The following is a 21,263-nucleotide window of genomic DNA, read 5'->3' as shown; positions in this document are numbered from 1 at the left end:
GGGCCATTAATTATTACTTTGTTATTTTTGTTGCTGTTTAACTTTTATTTTGTTACTTTGTTGGAGTTCGACTTTTATTTTGTTACTTTTGTTTTTTATTTTATTACTTTGTTGAAATTTAGCTTTTATTATGTTACTTTTGTTGGGGTTTATCTTTTATTTTGTTACTTTTGTGTGAATTTACTTTTATTTTGTTACTTTTGTTGCTGCTCTGCTAAACTATAAACAAAGTGCAGGTTCACTAGAAGTGTCATCCCTGTGGTGAATGAATTTAGCACAGTAGCTACACACTTCGCGCCTTTATTCTATTTTCCTCAGCACCGAGTTGAAAAACTTCAACTCCCAGAGTGCTCTGCGGCGAGGCGTGGCGTAACTAAAAGAATCCGTCCAATCATCGCTCTTGTCACATCCTCCCCGCCAGCCTCTAAAATTATATTCGGTACAGACAACGCGATTAGCTCCTTCCTGAGTCACGCGGTTCTCCTAGCAGCCAATCACAGTGCTTCTCTTTGCCATCCTGCGCTTATCAGGAAAACCTCGTTGCCATTGGCTCATCGCCTACCTGCGCGTCGCCCGGAAGTAGTTGTTACGGTTACTTCCCATACTGCTTCCGGTTCACCGTATTCACTCGTTTGCTCGGCGGCGCTAGACGCTGCTCTCCCGGCTCCGGCCGCGCAGCTGGGATGTCTGCTGTACACGGTTCCCTCCTGGTTTCGGTGTAAAAAAAAAAAAAAAAGAATAAGCTTAAACAGTCTAATAATAGAGAAACTGAGAGAGTGTGTGTAGTGCAGACATGGCCTTTGAGAGCCTTTTCTCCAGACCCCCCAACTCTGCCCTACTAGACACCCACATGACAGAGTGTCAGCATGCAGGGGACGAAAGGTCGAGTAATATTACCTTCTCTTCTCATTCTTCTGATTTCTGATTAATTGATGCTCATTCTGTGCTCATCATGTATATGGGGGGTGGGGGAGGGGAGAGGGCCTCATCCTGGGCCATTGTGATCCCACTGTCTTCTCATCTGTCTGATCACCAGCTGGATGTATATATGTTATATATTCTGTATATAGCTCCTATATATACATCGTATACGCTGAACATTGCATTGTGTGTATTACTGGGGCCTAGTCACTGTGCCTGGTGATCGCATTATGCTTTTATACGGCACAATATCGCAATATTTGCATGATCTGGGCTGGAATATCGCTGCCATTGGCTGATAATATTTTTTTTTTACTACCTAAATCTTTTAATATCCACATTGCTGTTTATAGGGAGGTGCTGGCGTTGTTTTATAGTGATATAGAAATATTCCAGCCGCTATTTATAGCCAAAGTATCGGCACTGTTCTATAATTATACAGAAACAAACTGAAACTATTTGAAAATACTTTTATTTTTTTAAATATTTTTGCATGTGCCTATATATATTTGTAAACAAAATAAAATATATACATATTTTTTAAAATATTCATGCTCAGTAGGATAATAATCTAGAACAGTGATCGTGTGACTCCATTTGTTTTCTTATCTCTATTTTTATAATTATACAGAAACAAACTGGAACTATTTGAAATTCTTTTTATTTTTTTTTTAAAACATTTTTTGCATGTGCCCTTTTATTTATATATATATATATATATATATATATATATATATACATGTTTTAAAATATTCAGTCTCAGTAGGAAGAGAATCGTGTAACTCCATTTGTTTTCTTATTTCGGCATCATCCCGTTTCTGTGATCAGTGCTGGGAATAGCGGTGGAATTTTTGTTACGTTTTTTTGGGCACCTTTATGCAATATTTGCATGATTATATGGATTTTATCATCACTGGGATAGTTACAAGATTGTCTGAAAATATTCCTATTACCTAAATCCACATATGTGGATTTAATATCCACATTGCCATATATAGGGAGGTGCTGGCGTTGTTTTATAGTGCTATAGAAATATACCAGCCGCTATTTATAGCCAAAGTACCGGCACTATTTTATAATTATACAGAAACAAACTGGAATTATTTGAAATACTTTGAATTTAAAAAAATATATATATTATTTTTGCATGTGCCCATATATATATAAACAAATAAAATATATACATTTTGTTTTTTAAATATTCGTGCTCAGTAGGATGGGAATCTAGAACAGTGATCGTGTAACTCCATTTCTTATTTCGGCATCATCCCGTTTCTCAGATCAGCGCTGGGAATAGCGGTGGAATTTTTGTTACGGTTTTAGGGCACTTTTATGCAATATTTGCATGATTGTATGGATTTTAATATCACTGGGATAGTTACAAGATTGTCTGAAAATATTCCTAGTACATAAATCTTTTAATATCCACATTGCCGTTTATAGGAAGGTGCTGGCGTTGTTTTATAGTGATAGACAAATATACCAGCCACTATTTATAGCAAAAGTGCCGGCACTATTTTATAATTATACAGAAACAAACTGGAATTATTTGAAATTCTTTTAATTTAAAAAAAAATATATTATTTTTGCATGTGCCCATATATATATATATATATATATATAAACAAATAAAATATACATGCTCAGTAGGATGAGAATCTAGAACAGTGATCGTGTAACTCCATTTGTTTTCTTACCTTGGCATCATCCCGTTTCTCTGATCAGCACTGGGAATAGCGGTGGAATTTTTGTTACGTTTTTAGGGCACCTTTATGCAATATTTGCATGATTATATGGATTTTATCATCACTGGGATAGTTACAAGATTGTCTGAAAATATTCCTATTACCTAAATCTTTTTGAAAATTCTTTTATTTTTTTAAAACTTTATTTTTGCATGTGCGAATATATATATATATATATATATATATATATATATATATATATACATTTTTGTAAACAAATAAAATATATACATATTTTTTAAAATATTCATGCTCAGTAGGATGAGAATCGTGTAACTCCATTTGTTTTCTTACCTTGGCATCATCCCGTTTCTCTGATCAGCGCTGGGAATAGCGGTGGAATTTTTGTTACGTTTTTTAGGGCACCGTTATGCAATATTTGCATGATTATTTGGATTTTCTTATCACTGGGATAGTTACAAGATTGTCTGAAAATATTCCTATTACCTAAATCTTTTAATATCCACATTGCGGTTTATAGGGAGGTGCTGGCGTTGTTTTATAGTGATATAGAAAAATTCCAGCCGCTATTTATAGCCAAAGTACCGGCACTATTTTATAATTATACAGAAACAAACTGGAACTATTTGAAATACTTTTTATTTATTTTTTTTAAAAAACATTTTTGCATGCGCCTATATATAAATATATTTTTTTAAATTTAGTTTTGCACGTGCACATAAATATACACGCACAGTAGAATGAGAATCTACAACAAAATTACAAGATTCTCTAAAAATTAATCTTATTCCATAAACCATTTAATATTTACATTGCCATTTATGGAAAGGTGCTGGCACTGTTTTATGATGTAAAAAGGTGCTGGTAATATTTGATAAATATTTTATATTTATTAATATTGTTTACTATAGACATATAGTAAATTACTGGTACTATTTTTTATTTTTTTTTTTGCATGTGCACATAAATGTACATGTTCGGTAAGATGAAAATCTACAACGTTGATGGTGTAATTCCATGTGTTTTCTTATCTCTAAGTCATCTCATCTATCTTTAAGCTGGATACACACTATCCAACTTTTGTGGTTAGTTTTCCTTCAGATTTACCTTTTCTATGTAGTGCAAGGGCCTGCCAGATTGCATACAAATTAAAAGTGTTTAGGTTTGACCTCATATTATATGGTTTTGGTAAATCTAAAGGAAAAAGTCTTCAGAAAATCTTATAGTGTGTATGGCCCATTACTCTTTACAGCACTGTCCCTAGTGATGGCATTTTTGTCACTAGCACTAAATAATATAGTAAAGTACTGGCACTATTTTATAAATACAATATAAAGGTACCAGCGTTTTCTAATTATTTATTTAGAAAAATACCTGTACCAATTTTTTTATTACTTTTTTTTTTTTTTTAGATATTTTTGAATGCTTGGTAGTATGAGAATCTACAATAGTGATCGTGTAATTCCAGTTGTTTTGCTATCTTGGTGTTGTCTTGTTTCTCTTACTGGCACTGTGCCTGGTGGTGAAAGTTTTGTTACATTTGCATCGTATTGCAATATTTGTTTGAAAAATCACTTGGAGTGTGACACAATTCCCTGGAAATATTTTTATTCCGTCATTTATTTTTTTATTTTTTATTTTTTTATGCCTTTTAGAGCCGGTTCACATAGGCGCGACCCGACTTGCCGGGGCGACCTGTGAAGTCGCGGTGCGCTGCTCACACCGCGACCTCAGAGCGGCCGGCACGGACTTCATATCATTGAAGTCAATGCAGGTCGCCCCAAAGAAGCTCCGGACCCTTTTAAGTCGGAGCGACTTGTGTCGCTCCTATTATAACGGGTCCTGTGCTAATCTATGGCAGGCGACCAGGTCGCCTGACAAGTCGCCCCAGTGTGAACAGGGTCTTATAGAAAGGTGCTGGCACTATTCTATAATTTTATAGACAAGTACTACCATTGTTTTATAATTATATAGAAGTACTGGTACTATTTTGTAATTTTTTTTTTAAATGGCATATTTTTACATAAAAATATTCACACTTGGTAGAATGAAAATCTACAACAGTGATCATGTAATACCATTTTTGTTTTCTGAAAATATTGTTCCATAAATGGTTACTGTCCAAATTGCCATCTATACTTAGAAATGTATCGGCACTATTTTATAATTATTTGTATAGAAAAGTACCGCCACCCTTTTTTATCGTTTTTTTATATATATATATATCAGCACACATTTTTTTTATCGTTATACACACAGTACAGACCAAAAGTTTGGACACCTCATTCAAAGAGTTTTCTTTATTTTCATGACTATAAAAATTGTAGAGTCACACTTCAAGAGGTAGTCACCTGAAATGGTTTTCACTTCAGAGGTGTGCCCTGTCAGGTTTAATAAGTGTGATTTCTTGCCTTATAAATGGGGTTGGGACCACCAGTTGTGTTGTGCAGAAGTCAGGTGGATACACAGCTGATAGTCCTACTGAATAGACTGTTAGAATTTGTATTATGGCAAGAAAAAAGTAGCTAATTACAGGAAAACGAGTGGCAGAAGAGACTTGTTTGGGCTAAAGAACACAAGGAATGGACATTAGACCAGTGGAAATCTGTGCTTTGGTCTGATGAGTCCAAATTTGAGATCTTTGGTTCCAACCACCGTGTCTTTGTGCGACGCAGAAAAGGTGAACGGATGGACTCTACATGCCTGGTTCCCACCGTGAAGCATGGAGGAGGAGGTGTGATGGTGTGGGGGTGCTTTGCTGGTGACACTGTTGGGGATTTATTAAAAATTGAAGGCATACTGAACCAGCATGGCTACCACAGCATCTTGCAGCGGCATGCTATTCCATCCGGTTTGCGTTTAGTTGGACCATCATTTATTTTTCAACAGGACAATGACCCCAAACACACCTCCAGGCTGTGTAAGGGCTATTTGACCAAGAAGGAGAATGATGGGGTGCTGCGCCAGATGACCTCCACAGTCACGGACCTGAACCCAATCGAGATGGTTTGGGGTGAGCTGGACCGCAGAGTGAAGGCAATATGGCCAACAAGTGCTAAGCATCTCTGGGAACTCCTTCAAGGCTGTTGGAAGACCATTTCAGGTGACTACCTCTTGAAGTGTGACTCTACAATTTTCATAGTCATGAAAATAGAGAAAACTCTTTGAATGAGAAGGTGTGTCCAAACTTTTGGTCTGTACTGTATATATACCAGCACACATTTTCTTTATTGTATGTATATATATATATATATATATATATATATATACCAGCACACATTTTTTTTATTGTATATATATATATGTATATATATATATATATATATATATATATATATACACCAGCACACATTTTTTTTATTGTGTGTATATATATATATATATATATATATACCAGCACACATTTTTTTTATTGTGTATATATATATATATATATATATATATACCAGCACACATTTTTTTTATTGTGTATATATATATATACCAGCACACATTGTTTTTATTGTGTGTATATATATATATATATATATATATATATATACCAGCACACATTTTTAATACTTTTTTTTTATATATCTTTTTTTTTTTTATATATCTTATTTTTGTATATGCGCTTAAAAAGTTATATAAAAAAGTACTTGCACTACTTCTTGTTTCTCTTCCCAGCACAGTGCCTGGTGATGAAATATATGTTACTTTTTAGGGCACCATATAGCATTATTTGCATGATTATATGGGCTTAAAAGTTTGCTAGGAGCATTACAATATTGGCCGAAAATACGTTTTTTCCCAAATTAATCATTTGACATCTGCTTTGCCATTTATAGAGTTACTGACACTATTGTAGAGTTACATAGGATAGTACCGGTGCTATTTTATACATTATTTTTAGAGAAATACTGTCACAAATTTTTTTTTTTTTTTTGAAGAAATTGAAGAAGAATTACTTTTAATATATCAAATATATATATATATATATATATATATATATATATATATATATATATATATATATATAAATAATGTAATTAAACTGGTGCTAGGTTATTTATTATGTAGAGGTAGCAGCGTTTTTTTATACTTTTTTTTTTTTTTTATACTTTTTTTTTTTTATCAATTTTTTTTTTTTTGTGTATATAAATATACAGTGCATGCTCAGTGGAATGCTGTAAATATGAACAATTTCCATCTGTAATCGACAACAGTGATGATGTAATAACCCTTTACTTTTTTAGGGGACACAGTATTACAATACTTGAATGTTTATTTTGACTTAAAATATTACTAGAGAACATTAGAGAATTTGTGAAAATATTTTTATTTCATAAATCCTTTGACACCTACATTGCTGTTTATAGAAAATATTTAATATGTAGAAAAGTACCAGCACTACTTTTTTTTTTTTTTTTAAGGCCCCTTTCACACTTGTGCGACTTGTCATGCGATTTGGGACTGCAAAATTGCTTGACAAGTCGTTCTCCATTATTTCCAATGAGCCCCATTCATATCTGTGCGACTTGAAGCCGCACCAACTTTAAAGTAGTCCCTGCACTACTTTTGGCATGCGTTTTGAGGAAAAGACATTATAAGCCCAGTCAAAATCGCGGTAAAAGGTCGCGGCAAAATTGCGGTAAAATCTTGCGACTTGAAGTCGCACAAGTGTGAAAGGGGCCTAAAACACACTGGTGTTATATTTGCGAGTACGCATAAATATACATGCTTGGTTGGATGTAGCGATTTCAGTTTGAGAATCAACAACTATAATCATATAATACCATTTTTCTTCTCAGCATCGTCTTGTTTCTCTTACCAATGCTGTGCCTGGTGATTATGTATTTATTTTTTTGTCACGATAAATCAACATTTGCATGAATATTGATTTCTATCATTTGCAGCATTACAAATGATGGTGTAAAATCATTTTATCACATAAATCTTTAGCCATCTACATGACAGGACTAATGTGGCGTGTGTTCATATAAGGGCAGTGACCTCACCACCAGCATACGGCCCCTTTGTTTACATATGCTGTGGGCCTGGCAATAGCCCAGCCTGCAGCTGATTGGAGTAATTGATGTTCGGGTTGAGATGAGTTTGGAGGACATCTGAGTTCATCTCCACTGGTAACCATTACCACCAGTACTAATAGAGATGGAAAATCCTACATTTTGAGTAATCATTAGAACAGGAACAGAAATCTTTAATGGTTAGACTTGTTCTGGTGACAACTGTTTAACCACTTTACCACTGGAGGATTTTGCTATCTTATGTCCAGGCCACTTTTTGCGATTCGGCGCTGTGCGACTTTAACTGACAATTGCGCGGTTGTGCGATGCCATACCCAAACGAAATTTACATCCTTTTTTTCCCACAAACAGAGCTTTCTTTTGGTGGTATTTGATCACCTCTGCGATTTTTATTTTTTGCGCTATAAACAAAAAAAGAGCGTTTATTTTGAAAAAATAACAATATTTTTCACATTTTTTTTATATGAAATTCCCACCCAAAAAATGTAAAAATCAAATTTTTTTAAAATTTTTGGCCAATTTGTTTTCTGCTACCTATGTTTGGTAAAAAAAATCACAATAAGCGTATTTTGATTGGTTTGCGCAAAAGTTATTGCGTTTACTATCTAAGGGAAAGATTTCTGTCATTTTTGGTGTTTTTTTTTTTTTTTTAACGCGTAATGGCGGCGATCTGCGATTTTTTTTTTTGCGGGATTGCGGCGGACAGATCGGACCCTTGACTGACATTTTTGACACTTTTGGGGGTACCAGTGACATTACTACAGTAATCAGTGCTATACATATGCACTGTTACCGTAAAAATGACACTGGCAGGGAAGGGGTTAATTTTATTGGAGAGGGAGGGGTTAATGTATGCCTGGTGCTTACTGACGGGTGTGGGGGGAGGTGACTGAGTGACACAGGGACAGATCGAGGGTTCAGCTATGCTGAAGCCTGCAATCTGGCCCTGTCTATCACTTAGGAAATCCGCCTGCTTTGTTTACACAAGCGGGCGGATCTCCAAACTAGATTCCCCGATGATCGGGGAAGAGTGGCGGTGATCGCCGCCGCTCCTCCCCTGGCCCGACTCCCGCTGTGACTGAAAACAGCGGGAGTGAGCCTCCCGCGGCACGCGCGCGCGCCGCAGAGACAGGGGAATGTCTGGTGACGTAGACCTACGTCACCAGACGATAACGAGCCACTGTGCCGCAGTAGCAGCACAGTGAGCAGTGGGGAAGCGGTTAAGAGCACCAATGCGTGTTTTCTGCACCGTGCACAAATATGCATTTCCTGTGCAATCTGCTGCGGGTGTCAATATATTCTTAACACCGCAAACACACTGCGTTTGTCTGCACCAGGTTGCATCGTACCGCAGTACCCTGTGATCTGATGTGCTGCGCTTCTGGAAAGTTGCACATTTACAACTTTTTGTGCGTTTTCGGGCCTATTCAAATACATGTGCTAAATATCGCACCTCTATGAATTGCACAGGAATGCGCACCACATTCCTGTGCAGTTTGGGTGTAAACTGGCTTTTAATTTGGGGTGCAGTTTCCCCCCAAAAAAGATGCCTGAAGGATTTTAACCCTTTCCTACTCTTCTGAAAAAAAAAAAAAATTGGCTTTCAATATACTATATATTTTAAAATATAATTTAACCATTTCTGGACCGGAAGGATTTGCCCCCTTAATGACCAGGCCATATTTTGCGATACGGCACTGCATTATTTTAACAAACAATTGCGCGGTCATGCGACGCTGTACCCAAATGCAATTGATGTCCTTTTTTCCCAAAAACAGAGCTTTCTTTTGGTGGTATTTGATCACTTGTGCGATTTTTATTTTTTGCTCTTTAAACAAAAAAAGAGCGACAATTCTGAAAAAAATAACAATATTTTTCACATTCTGCTATAGGACATTCCCAAAAAAAAACATTTAAAAATCAAAATTTTTTAACATTTTAGGCCAATTTGTTTTCTGCTACGTATTTTTGGTAAAAAAAAAAAACCCTGTAATAAGCGTATTTTGATTGGTTTGCACAAAAGTTATTGCGTCTACAAACTACGGGAACGATTTATCATTTTTATTTTTTTACTAATAATGGCGGCGATCTGCGATTTTTTGCAGGACTGCGACATTGCGGCGGACAGATCGGACCCCTAACTGACATATTTGACACTTTTGGGGGGACCAGTGACATTACTACAGTAATCAGTGCTAAAAATATTCACTGTTACTTAGAGCTGCACGATTAATCGTATGAAAATCGCGATCTCGATTCACCCCCCCTGATGATCTAAACCTGAGATATGCTCAATTCTTTGCATAGCTGCATAGCAGAGAGAACAGCTGTGGAAAAACAAAAAAGCCTCCCGGCAAAAGCCTATCAGCATGAGTCTCCCAGTAACTATAAACAAAAATGATTACATTGTATCTTTTCCTTCCCTCTGCCAGGGAGAAAGGAAGTTTAACCTCTTAAAGACTGGATCTTTTTCTGACACTTGTTACATGCAAGTTAAAATCATTTTTTTTTGCTAGAAAAGTACTTAGAACCGCCAAACATTTTATATATTTTTTTAGCAGAGACCCTACAGAATAAAATGGCGATTGTTGTAATATTTTATGTCGCACTGTATTTGCGCAGCAGTCTTTCAAACGCAATTAATAGACTTTAATGAATAAAAAAAAAAGAAACATAACAGTAAAGTTATCCCAATTTTTTTTTCTTACACAGAGAATCGTGAGAGAATCGTGATCTTTATTCCAAGCTAAAAAATCGTGATTCTCATTTTGGCCAGAATCGTGCAGCTCTACTGTTACTGTAATAATGACACTGGCAGGGAAGGGGTTAACACTGTGGGTGATCAAGGGGTTAAATGTGAGCCTAGGGGAGTGATTCTAACTGTGGGGGGCGTGGCTTGTGAAATGACCATAGAGACCTGTGTTCCTATATAGAAGGATCACAGGAGCTCTTTGATCATTCCAAGGAGAACGGTCAGATGTGTTTACAACAGCCGACCGTCCTTTTCTCTCAGCGGGGAACGGTCGCGGGTACCAGGCGGCATTCGGAGCCTGCCGCCGACGTATGCCTACGTCGGTTCACGCAGGAGGGGCTGCCTGCCGCAGTATAACTGCAGCGGGCGGTCCTTCACCGATTAATATAGGTTATAAATACATAGTATTTTTTCAAAATTATTTCTATTTATATTACATTGTTTTTATAGTATAACTTAATATCATTATAACATATAAATGTATTTTTAATTTCTACTGTATATTGTGAAAAAAAATATTTTATAAATGTAAGAGTGCAAACAGTAACATTGGTGTGATGTTGGAGTATACCGGTTTGTGCCAATATTTACAGAAAGCTTTACTTGCTTCATTAGTAAATATTTTTAGCATATAGCTGAAAAAGCAATCCAATTGATATGGCTGTGGTTTAATGAATGTGGTAAATTGTCAGATTGGGTTAGAGGCCTCTTTTATATGGGCGTTCCGTCATCTGACGTGGCCTAACACTGTATACGGCCTTTAGCAGTGTCAGTCGTTTTCACAGCTTGACGCTGTTGCTCCAGAACGCACTGGTCCTGGGGTTTTTTTTTTTTTACGGCTTAAAAATGCCTATTCCATTTGCAGCTCCTAAAAGCCTGTGTGTGCACGAGGCCATAGAATAACATGGAGGGGTGTTTTTAAGCTGCAAAAGAAAGTCTGATGCTAAGTATGATCCTAAAAACAGCTGTTAACACGCCCTGTGTGCATGAGGCTTTAAAGTAAGTCAGTGATGGCAACTCCAATATTTTTGTCCTCCCAGATCGTCAATTAATTGAAATGGTTTTGCTGATATAGTTCTACACTTACAATTTTGCTATTGCAAACAGTAATATTTGGTGTGATGTTGGGAAAAAAAAAACTTGCTGCAACTAAAATACTGTAAATGACATTTCCCATGGTGTTAAATCTTGAGATGAAAACGTCTGAGATGTCCTCGCTTTCTGTATTCTTGTTTCTATTATATTCTGAAAAGAAATAATACTTTATATCAGTGTAGACATTTGTTTTGTTAATTAGAAAGTGTAAAGCTGGGTCTAGCATAGCCTTCATAGATGCAGCTTGGTGTCTTCCTCTTGGCAGAGGTGACGTGTGCCTTCCTTCTGCAGTTATGTGGAGGAGCGGTCGTATACGCTCAGTACTGGGGTGGATTTTACTGCATACAAGGAAGCTCAGAATGACGTTGTGTTTAAAGTTTACCTAACGGCAAAATGATTATTTTTTTGTTTGTTTAGTTTTGGATAGAGTGGATTAGAATACCTGTCAATTTTTATTGCTCTCTCTGCCCCTGTTATGGAGATTAAGCGCCGGTTCACACTGGCGCGACGCTACTTTCAGGGGCGACCTCCGAGATCGCGGTGCGAGCAGCGCGCCGTGACCTCGGAGCGGCCGCCACAGACTTCATAACATTGAAGTCTATGGCGGTCGCCTCCTGGTCGCCCCAAAGAAGCTCCGGACCCTTTTTCTAGGTCGGAGCAACTTGTGTCGCACCTATTAGAACAGGTCCGTAGCTTCCCTATGGGAGGCGACCTGTGAGGCGACCAGGTCGCCTCACAGGTCGCCCTAGTGTTAACCGGGGCTTAGGCCTCATGCACACTGGACGTTTTTGGAGCTGCTGTTAGCAGCGTCAGACGTTTTTTTTTTGCAGCTGCAGAACGCCCATCCATGTTATTCTATGGCCTCATGCACACATAGAGCTTTTAGGAGCTCCAAGTGGCATAGGCGTTTTACAGCTCCAAAAAAAAAACCCAGGAACTGTGCGTTCTGGAGCTGCAGCGTCAAGCTGTAAAAACGTCTGACGCTGCTAAAGGCTGCATAACGTTGCTTAACATGCGTTAAGCCACTTTATACGTTTTTTTTCTTCCATTCAAAATCAATGGTTCCCTATGGGTGCCTATTGATTTGCATGGAAGTCGCACCGCAAGTCGGATCAGGGTGATCCGACTTGCGCTGTGAGAATCTTGAGGGGGAACTCCACGCCAAAAACGGCGTGGGGTTCCCCCCCCAGGTTCCAAACCAGGCCCTTCAGGTCTGGTATGGAATTTGATGGTAGCCCCACGCTGAAAAAACAGCGTGGGGTCCCCCCAAAATCCATACCAGACCCTTATCCGAGCATGCAGCCCGGCAAGCCAGGAAAGGGGAGGGGACGAGCGAGCGGCCCCACCCCCCCTGGACCATACCAGGCCACATGCCCTCAACATGGGGGGGTGTTGGTGCTTTGGGGCAGAGGGAGCTCTGCACCCCCCACCTCAAAGCACCTTGCCCCCATGATGATGAGGACAAGGGCCTCATCCCCACAACCCTGGCCGGTGGTTGTGGGGGTCTGCGGGCAGGGGGCTCATCGGAATCTGGAAGCCCCCTTTAACAAGGGTGCCCCCCCAGATACCAGACCCCCTCCCTATGTGAATGGGTATGGGGTACACTGTACCCCTACCCATTCACCCCATAAAAGGCAGTGTGTGTAAATAACGACCGGAGACATTTTAGAAAGTTTATTAAAAATCTTCATCTGGTCTTCTCCCTCTCCGGTCTTCTGCTCTTTTGCTGTCCTCTCTTCTGGTCTTCTCCTCTCCGTGTCCACTCTTCTTGTCTTGTCTTCTCCTCTCCGGTCTTCTGCTCTTTTTCTGTCGGCTCTCCTTCTTCCTCCGGTCCTCCTCCGGTGACGTCTCCGGGGATTATGCCGGTCTCCGGTCTCTGCAGCTTATTATATAGCCATTAGAGGCGTTGCCGCCAGATGATGTTATCGGGAGACCCCGCCCCCTTATGTCACAGATGACCTTGTGGCAGATTCAGGCAGTTCTTAGAGCTGGGGCGACCTGTGAAGTCCCGGTGCACAGCGTGCAACGCGACCTTGGCGCGACATGCACGGACTTCATATGATTGAAGTCAATGCAAGTCGCCTCCAGGTCGCCCCAAAATAGTACAGGACCCTTTTTCTAAGTCGGAGCGACTTGTGTCGCTCCTATTAGAACGGGTCCTGTGCTAATCAATGGCAGGCGACCCACCGCTACTTGTCAGGCGACCAAGTTGCCTGACAAGTTGCGCTAGTGTGAATGGGGTCTTAATTGCTTCACTTTTACAAAGTTGTATTGTTGCACCAAATAAAATAATTATCTCCACGTTGTAGATAACAAAAACTGGAGGTAATTGGGGCCTGTTGTATGTTGGTGTATAGCAGGGATTCTCAAACTACGGCCATCCCATGAGGCATTGTAAATTCTGACATTCACAGACATGACTAGGAATGATGGGAATTGTAGTTCCTGAACTGGAAGGCCATAGTTTCAAGACCCCTGGTGTATAGAGGCAGGCAGTGTACCAAAGTGGAATATTTGCCGCCGTTGCCCTCTCCCTGTAGCTAGTTCTTAAAGACGCTATCGGCTTCACAGCCAATAGCCTCCTTGCTACCAGTGACGCTGTAGTGGGTGGAGCCTGATGGGGAAGCTAATGCCTCGTACACACGCAACGATTATCGGCCGACCGATCGGTCGACTTTTGTCCAGTGTTGTTTTGTTGGTTGGAATGTGCCTAGACTGCACACAAATTTTCTCAGCCAACAAAAATCTACTTCTGTGATGTCATGTGCTGGTTTAGTTTCCGTGTGTTTTTTCTTCTCTGAGCATGCCCAGTCTTGCTTATCAGATTTTTGTCTGCCGAAATCTGTACTGACTGATGGAAAATCGGCCGTTCTGTTGTTGGCCAACAAAAATTTTATAGCCTGCACACCAGATTTTGTTCGGCCGAAAAGTCGCAGTCGGTTGTTGGAAGCATCATACTAACAAGCCGAAAATCGGCCGATCAGACGTTGGCCGAAAATTCACGGCCAACAATCGTTGCGTGTGTACGAGGAATAAGACGCTAGTTCCTCATCAGGTTCACTCTCGCCTTGTAATTACCAGCAGGCAATGTTGCAGCAAATAAATTGAAACCCAGAATGAATTAATTGGATTCAGGCTTCGGAATCAAACCTTTTTATTCACTAGCGAAATTGGCTTAGCCTGGCTCGTGCCCGCTTGCTAAGTGAGTGAAAAAGCGTGTACCTCACATATATGAAACAGCAGTTACGTCACAGATACATATTTCCCTAACTAGCTTGGCGGTAATATAATGCATATCCTCCCCCCTACCGATGTCTTCTGCACATCTATGTGTAGCAATTATGTCCCTGGCCTTCACTCTTATCTGTATTCTCATTGTTCTTGGAAGAGAGGAAAAATATGAGGGAGAAGGTGGGGGCCTCAAATGCACAGCTTGGCTGGCATGGTCTCTGTAGCCCAGAATCTACCATTTTGTCTTAAAAGGCTATTTATCTTTAATTTTAGAAGCTTTCCAGGTACTGCCACAGCAATAGTTGGGTTCTGTAGCCAATGGCAGGCTGTCTTCTAAGTAAAGTTCTGCCCACTACTTGTCAGTCACAAGGGGAGTGGACTTGACGGGGTACCTGGGTGTGTGAATCCCCTCCAGGTACAAAACTCCCCACCACAGTGATGTCAGGTGCAGCGGCAGGGAGGAAGCAAGTCTGTATAGACACTCCAACCTCAGTGCACCTCCACATTTGAAACGTGCCCGAAAATTCATGAATCTGTGGCCACGCCAACATTTCTGGAGGCACGTTGGAATTCTGAAGAGTTTCTTAGACGCTCTTTTGAATTCCCCTGATAGAATTCTATTTTCTCCAAACTCTGTTAACTAACCGTACCTAATCACTGAGTTTGATTGTCACCATTGAAAAAGCATTATTTGCTTTATATGAAAATGTCCTATAAATGCAGGTTTAACACTGAATGAGGTTTAGGTGTATAGGACTGCTTCTTTATAAAGACTAATGGAAGCTGTCAGATATACGCTGGCATGTTCCAGTATTTTTCTAAAGGGAACTTTATGATGCGTCTCTGGAGGCATAGCTCAGGTGCAATGCAGATAAGGCTTCTTATAAATTCTTGGGACTCATGAAGCGGAGCATGAGACCTCTTTGTGATGGATGTGGGAGATGAATGCCATCTTCAGTTTTCCCTTTCAATAGACTGAATGTAGCAGAAGAGATGGGACTCCTTGATGGCGGCTTTAGAATGAAGATCTCTGATGGAGAGATCTTACTACTGTGAAGCCAGGGGAAGGTTCAGTCGGCCGGTGTTTTCTCCTGGTTCACTGAACCTATAAAATATTTGTTAGGCTTGGAAGTGTGTAAAGGTGTTGTGTGTAACCTCCTCTGCATTAACCTGATTTTCCTGTTTTAAATAGGCAGGGAAATAAATGTGTGAGAATATGTACTCTGTTTATTCTGATGTATAAAATATGCAGATTTGACTAATTATGATAAATCATTATGATGCCAGAATTTTCAATTCCTAGAAGGCAGTGTATCCGAAAAATGATGTTTGATGTCTAACTGGTTTGCAATGAAAGCCCATTTTCTCTGTTCTATGAAGAAAGCAAGCTTTTAGTTAAACTTGGATTTCAGTACAGGACAAGCGGCTGTATCAGTATAGGACAAGCGGCTGTATCAGTATAGGACCAGCGGCTGTATCAGTATAGGACCAGCGGCTGTATCAGTATAGGACAAGCGGCTGTATCAGTATAGGACAAGCGGCTGTATCAGTATAGGACAAGCGGCTGTATCAGTGTAGGACAAGCGGCTGTATCGGTACAGGACAAGCGGCTGTATCGGTACAGGACAAGCGGCTGTATCGGTACAGGACAAGCGGCTGTATCAGTATAGGACAAGCGGCTGTATCAGTATAGGACAAGCGGCTGTATCAGTACAGGACAAGCGGCTGTATCAGTACAGGGCAAGCGGCTGTATCAGTATAGGACAAGCGGCTGTATCAGTATAGGACAAGCGGCTGTATCAGTATAGGACAAGCGGCTGTATCAGTATAGGACAAGCGGCTGTATCAGTACAGGACAAGCGGCTGTATCAGTACAGGACAAGCGGCTGTATCAGTACAGGACAAGCGGCTGTATCAGTGTAGATCAAGCGGCTGTATCAGTATAGGACAAGCGGCTGTATCAGTATAGGACAAGCGGCTGTATCAGTACAGGACAAGCGGCTGTATCAGTACAGGACAAGCGGCTGTATCAGTACAGGACAAGCGGCTGTATCAGTGTAGGACAAGCGGCTGTATCAGTGTAGGACAAGCGGCTGTATCAGTGTAGGACAAGCGGCTGTATCAGTATAGGACAAGCGGCTGTATCAGTATAGGACAAGCGGCTGTATCAGTATAGGACAAGCGGCTGTATCAGTATAGGACAAGCGGCTGTATCAGTACAGGACAAGCGGCTGTATCAGTGTAGGACAAGCGGCTGTATCAGTGTAGGACAAGCGGCTGTATCAGTGTAGGACAAGCGGCTGTATCAGTATAGGACAAGCGGCTGTATCAGTATAGGACAAGCGGCTGTATCAGTATAGGACAAGCGGCTGTATCATTATAGGACAAGCGGCTGTATCAGTGTAGGACAAGCGGCTGTATCAGTGTAGGACAAGCGGTTGTATCAGTACAGGACAAGCGGCTGTATCAGTGTAGGACAAGCGGCTGTATCAGTATAGGACAAGCGGCTGTATCAGTGTATGACAAGCGGCTGTATCAGTGTAGGACAAGCGGCTGTATCAGTGTAGGACAAGCGGCTGTATCGGTGTAGGACAAGCGGCTGTATCGGTGTAGGACAAGCGGCTGTATCGGTGTAGGACAAGCGGCTGTATCGGTGTAGGACAAGCGGCTGTATCGGTGTAGGACAAGCGGCTGTATCAGTATAGGACAAGCGGCTGTATCAGTATAGGACAAGCGGCTGTATCAGTATAGGACAAGCGGCTGTATCCGTGTAGGACAAGCGGCTGTATCAGTGTAGGACAAGCGGCTGTATCAGTGTAGGACAAGCGGCTGTATCAGTGTAGGACAAGCGGCTGTATCAGTATAGGACAAGCGGCTGTATCAGTATAGGACAATCGGCTGTATCAGTACAGGACAAGCGGCTGTATCAGTACAGGACAAGCGGCTGTATCAGTATAGGACAAGCGGCTGTATCAGTATAGGACAATCGGCTGTATCAGTATAGGACAAGCGGCTGTATCAGTACAGGACAAGCGGCTGTATCAGTGTAGGACAAGCGGCTGTATCAGTGTAGGACAAGCGGCTGTATCAGTGTAGGACAAGCGGCTGTATCAGTGTAGGACAAGCGGCTGTATCAGTGTAGGACAAGCGGCTGTATCAGTGTAGGACAAGCGGCTGTATCAGTGTAGGACAAGCGGCTGTATCAGTGTAGGACAAGCGGCTGTATCAGTGTAGGACAAGCAGCTGTATCAGTGTAGGACAAGCGGCTATATCAGTAGAGGACAAGCGGCTGTATCAGTAGAGGACAAGCGGCTGTATCAGTAGAGGACAAGCGGCTGTATCAGTGTAGGACAAGCGGCTGTATCAGTGTAGGACAAGCGGCTGTATCAGTGTAGGACAAGCGGTTGTATCAGTACAGGACAAGCGGCTGTATCAGTGTAGGACAAGCGGCTGTATCAGTATAGGACAAGCGGCTGTATCAGTGTATGACAAGCGGCTGTATCAGTGTAGGACAAGCGGCTGTATCAGTAGAGGACAAGCGGCTGTATCAGTAGAGGACAAGCGGCTGTATCAGTGTAGGACAAGCGGCTGTATCAGTGTAGGACAAGCGGCTGTATCAGTGTAGGACAAGCGGCTGTATCAGTGTAGGACAAGCGGCTGTATCGGTGTAGGACAAGCGGCTGTATCGGTGTAGGACAAGCGGCTGTATCGGTGTAGGACAAGCGGCTGTATCGGTGTAGGACAAGCGGCTGTATCGGTGTAGGACAAGCGGCTGTATCAGTATAGGACAAGCGGCTGTATCAGTATAGGACAAGCGGCTGTATCCGTGTAGGACAAGCGGCTGTATCAGTGTAGGACAAGCGGCTGTATCAGTGTAGGACAAGCGGCTGTATCAGTATAGGACAATCGGCTGTATCAGTATAGGACAAGCGGCTGTATCAGTGTAGGACAAGCGGCTGTATCAGTATAGGACAAGCGGCTGTATCAGTATAGGACAATCGGCTGTATCAGTATAGGACAAGCGGCTGTATCAGTGTAGGACAAGCGGCTGTATCAGTGTAGGACAAGCGGCTGTATCAGTGTAGGACAAGCGGCTGTATCAGTGTAGGACAAGCGGCTGTATCAGTGTAGGACAAGCGGCTGTATCAGTGTAGGACAAGCGGCTGTATCAGTGTAGGACAAGCGGCTGTATCAGTGTAGGACAAGCAGCTGTATCAGTGTAGGACAAGCGGCTGTATCAGTGTAGGACAAGCAGCTGTATCAGTGTAGGACAAGCGGCTATATCAGTAGAGGACAAGCGGCTGTATCAGTAGAGGACAAGCGGCTGTATCAGTAGAGGACAAGCGGCTGTATCAGTGTAGGACAAGCGGCTGTATCAGTGTAGGACAAGCGGCTGTATCAGTGTAGGACAAGTGGCTGTATCAGTGTAGGACAAGCGGCTGTATCAGTATAGGACAAGCGGCTGTATCAGTGTAGGACAAGCGGCTGTATCAGTGTAGGGCAAGCGGCTGTATCAGTGTAGGACAAGCGGCTGTATCAGTGTAGGACAAGCGGCTGTATCAGTGTAGGACAAGCGGCTGTATCAGTGTAGGACAAGCGGCTGTATCAGTATAGGCCAAGCGGCTGTATCAGTGTAGGACAAGCGGCTGTATCAGTGTAGGGAAAGCGGCTGTATCAATAGAGGGCAAGCGGCTGTATCAGTAGAGGGCAAGCGGCTGTATCAGTACAGGACAAGCGGCTGTATCTCAGTGCCCATGTGAATGAGGCCTAAATGCATATGTCTTTACATGTGTATAGATGTGTTCACAGTATATAATATGCCCCTGGACACACACGTCTATTTTTTCTAAATGCATGTGAATGGATTGCACCTTAACATAGGTACATGCACAGTGGGATTTTGACCATTTAAAATCATTGCATGCATTTAGAAATATCCTATAAATGCCTGCAAGTCATTGTGTGGCTGAAGCCTTGAACTGTATTTGTACGCGTACGGTAATAAACAAATAGCTGATGGATAATGTTTTGGAAAGGGGTGTGTGAATCAGTTATAGATTTAGGGCAACTGTAGAGTTGCCAAGGAATGGCTTAAGTGCTTGTTAGCTGAGAATTTGTCTGTTCTTCCTCCAGCTCTGTTGGTTCCAGCACCTATCTGCAGCCTGCTGTTATTTCTACCTGTATCTAGTACCTGACTAGTGATACCCCTAGCAGGAAATGGTTTTGGTGATTGACTGGCATTGAGAATCTTGTAAATCTGATTTTATGGACCCTACTGAGTAAAAAAGCACATTTGAGTGCCACTGTAAGAGTTCATATTTTCCCCGCAGAATAATTTGTTTAACCACTTGCCGACTGCCCGCCACAGTTTTACTGCGGCAGGCTGGCTCGGCTGCACGAAACGATGTAGTACTTCGTCGGTCACACGCGTGGTGCTGGGGGGCAAGCGGGAATGCCGATGCACAAAGCCGGCGGCCGCGATCGTTCCCCGCTGAGAGAGAAGAACAGTCAGATTTTATAAGCACCGCAGGCCGTTCTTCTCTTTGAAATGATCACAGAGCCGCTGTGATCCTTCTATATAGGATCACAGGTCTCTATGGTCATTTCACAAACCCCTCCCTACACTGTTAGTAAACACTCCCCTAGGCCAACATTTAACCCTTTGATCGCCCCTAGTGTTAACCCCTTCCCTGCCAGTGTCATTATTACAGTAACAGCGCATATTTTTAGCACTGATTACTGTAGTAATGTCACTGGTCCCCCCAAAAGTGTAAAAAATGTCAGGGGTCCGATCTGTCCGCCGCATTGTCGCAGTCCTGCTAAAAATCGCAGATCGCCGCCATTAGTAGTAAAAATAAATAAAAATGACATAAATCTTTCCCTTAGTTTTGTAGATGTGATAGATTTTGCGCAAACCAATCAAAATACGCTTATTGCGATTTTTCTTTTTTTACCAAAAATATGTAGCAGAATACAAATTAGCCTAAAAGGATGAAAAAAAATTGATTTTTAATTTTTTTTTTTTTAGGGAATGTCATATAGCAGAATTGTTGCTTTTTTTTTGTTTACAGCGCAAAAAAATTAAAATCGCAGAGGTTATCAAATACCACCAAAAGAAAGCTCTATTTGTTGGGAAAAAAAGGACATTAATTTTGTTTGGTTACAGCGTCACACAACTGCATAATTGTCCATGAAAATAACGCAGAGCCGAATCGCAAAAAAATGGCCTGGTCATTAAGGGGGCAAATCTTTCCGCCGGTCCAGAACTGGTTAAACTAGATACCAGCTCAATAATTAAAATCTTTACATAAGGTTTAAAGGATAAATTCACCTTTAAAAAACAAAATAAAATAAATACAGGTAAAAAAAAAATGTGCATTTACAATTTTTTTTTTTCTTAGGAACATGCAGAGAATTTCACCCACGATCAGCAGGTTGCATGTGCAAAGTCAGGCTCCTGCAGACTGCCAGTGTGGATCTCTGCCTGTACTTCTGATAGAGCCAAGCAGCTACTTCAGTTAAGAAAGAATC

General features: G+C 41.2%; 1 protein-coding gene across 1 annotated transcript in view; it reads left to right on the top strand.

Moving 5' to 3' along the window:
* Positions 1–603: 603 nt before the first annotated feature.
* Positions 604–21,263, top strand: part of ZC3H6 (zinc finger CCCH-type containing 6) — a 58,794-nt gene continuing 38,134 nt past the window's right edge. Inside the window, exon 1 of the mRNA XM_082242510.1 lies at positions 604–882. Within this exon, the coding sequence (XP_082098636.1) occupies positions 794–882 (89 nt within the window). The 5' untranslated portion in view covers positions 604–793. The remainder of the gene's footprint in view (positions 883–21,263) is intronic.

Source organism: Pelophylax lessonae (genome assembly GCF_965119305.1).
Source record: "Pelophylax lessonae genome assembly, chromosome: 13".
NCBI classification, from domain to species: domain Eukaryota; kingdom Metazoa; phylum Chordata; class Amphibia; order Anura; family Ranidae; genus Pelophylax; species Pelophylax lessonae.
The sequence above is the reverse complement of the archived record's forward strand: the minus strand, read 5'-3'. Positions and strand labels throughout refer to the sequence as shown.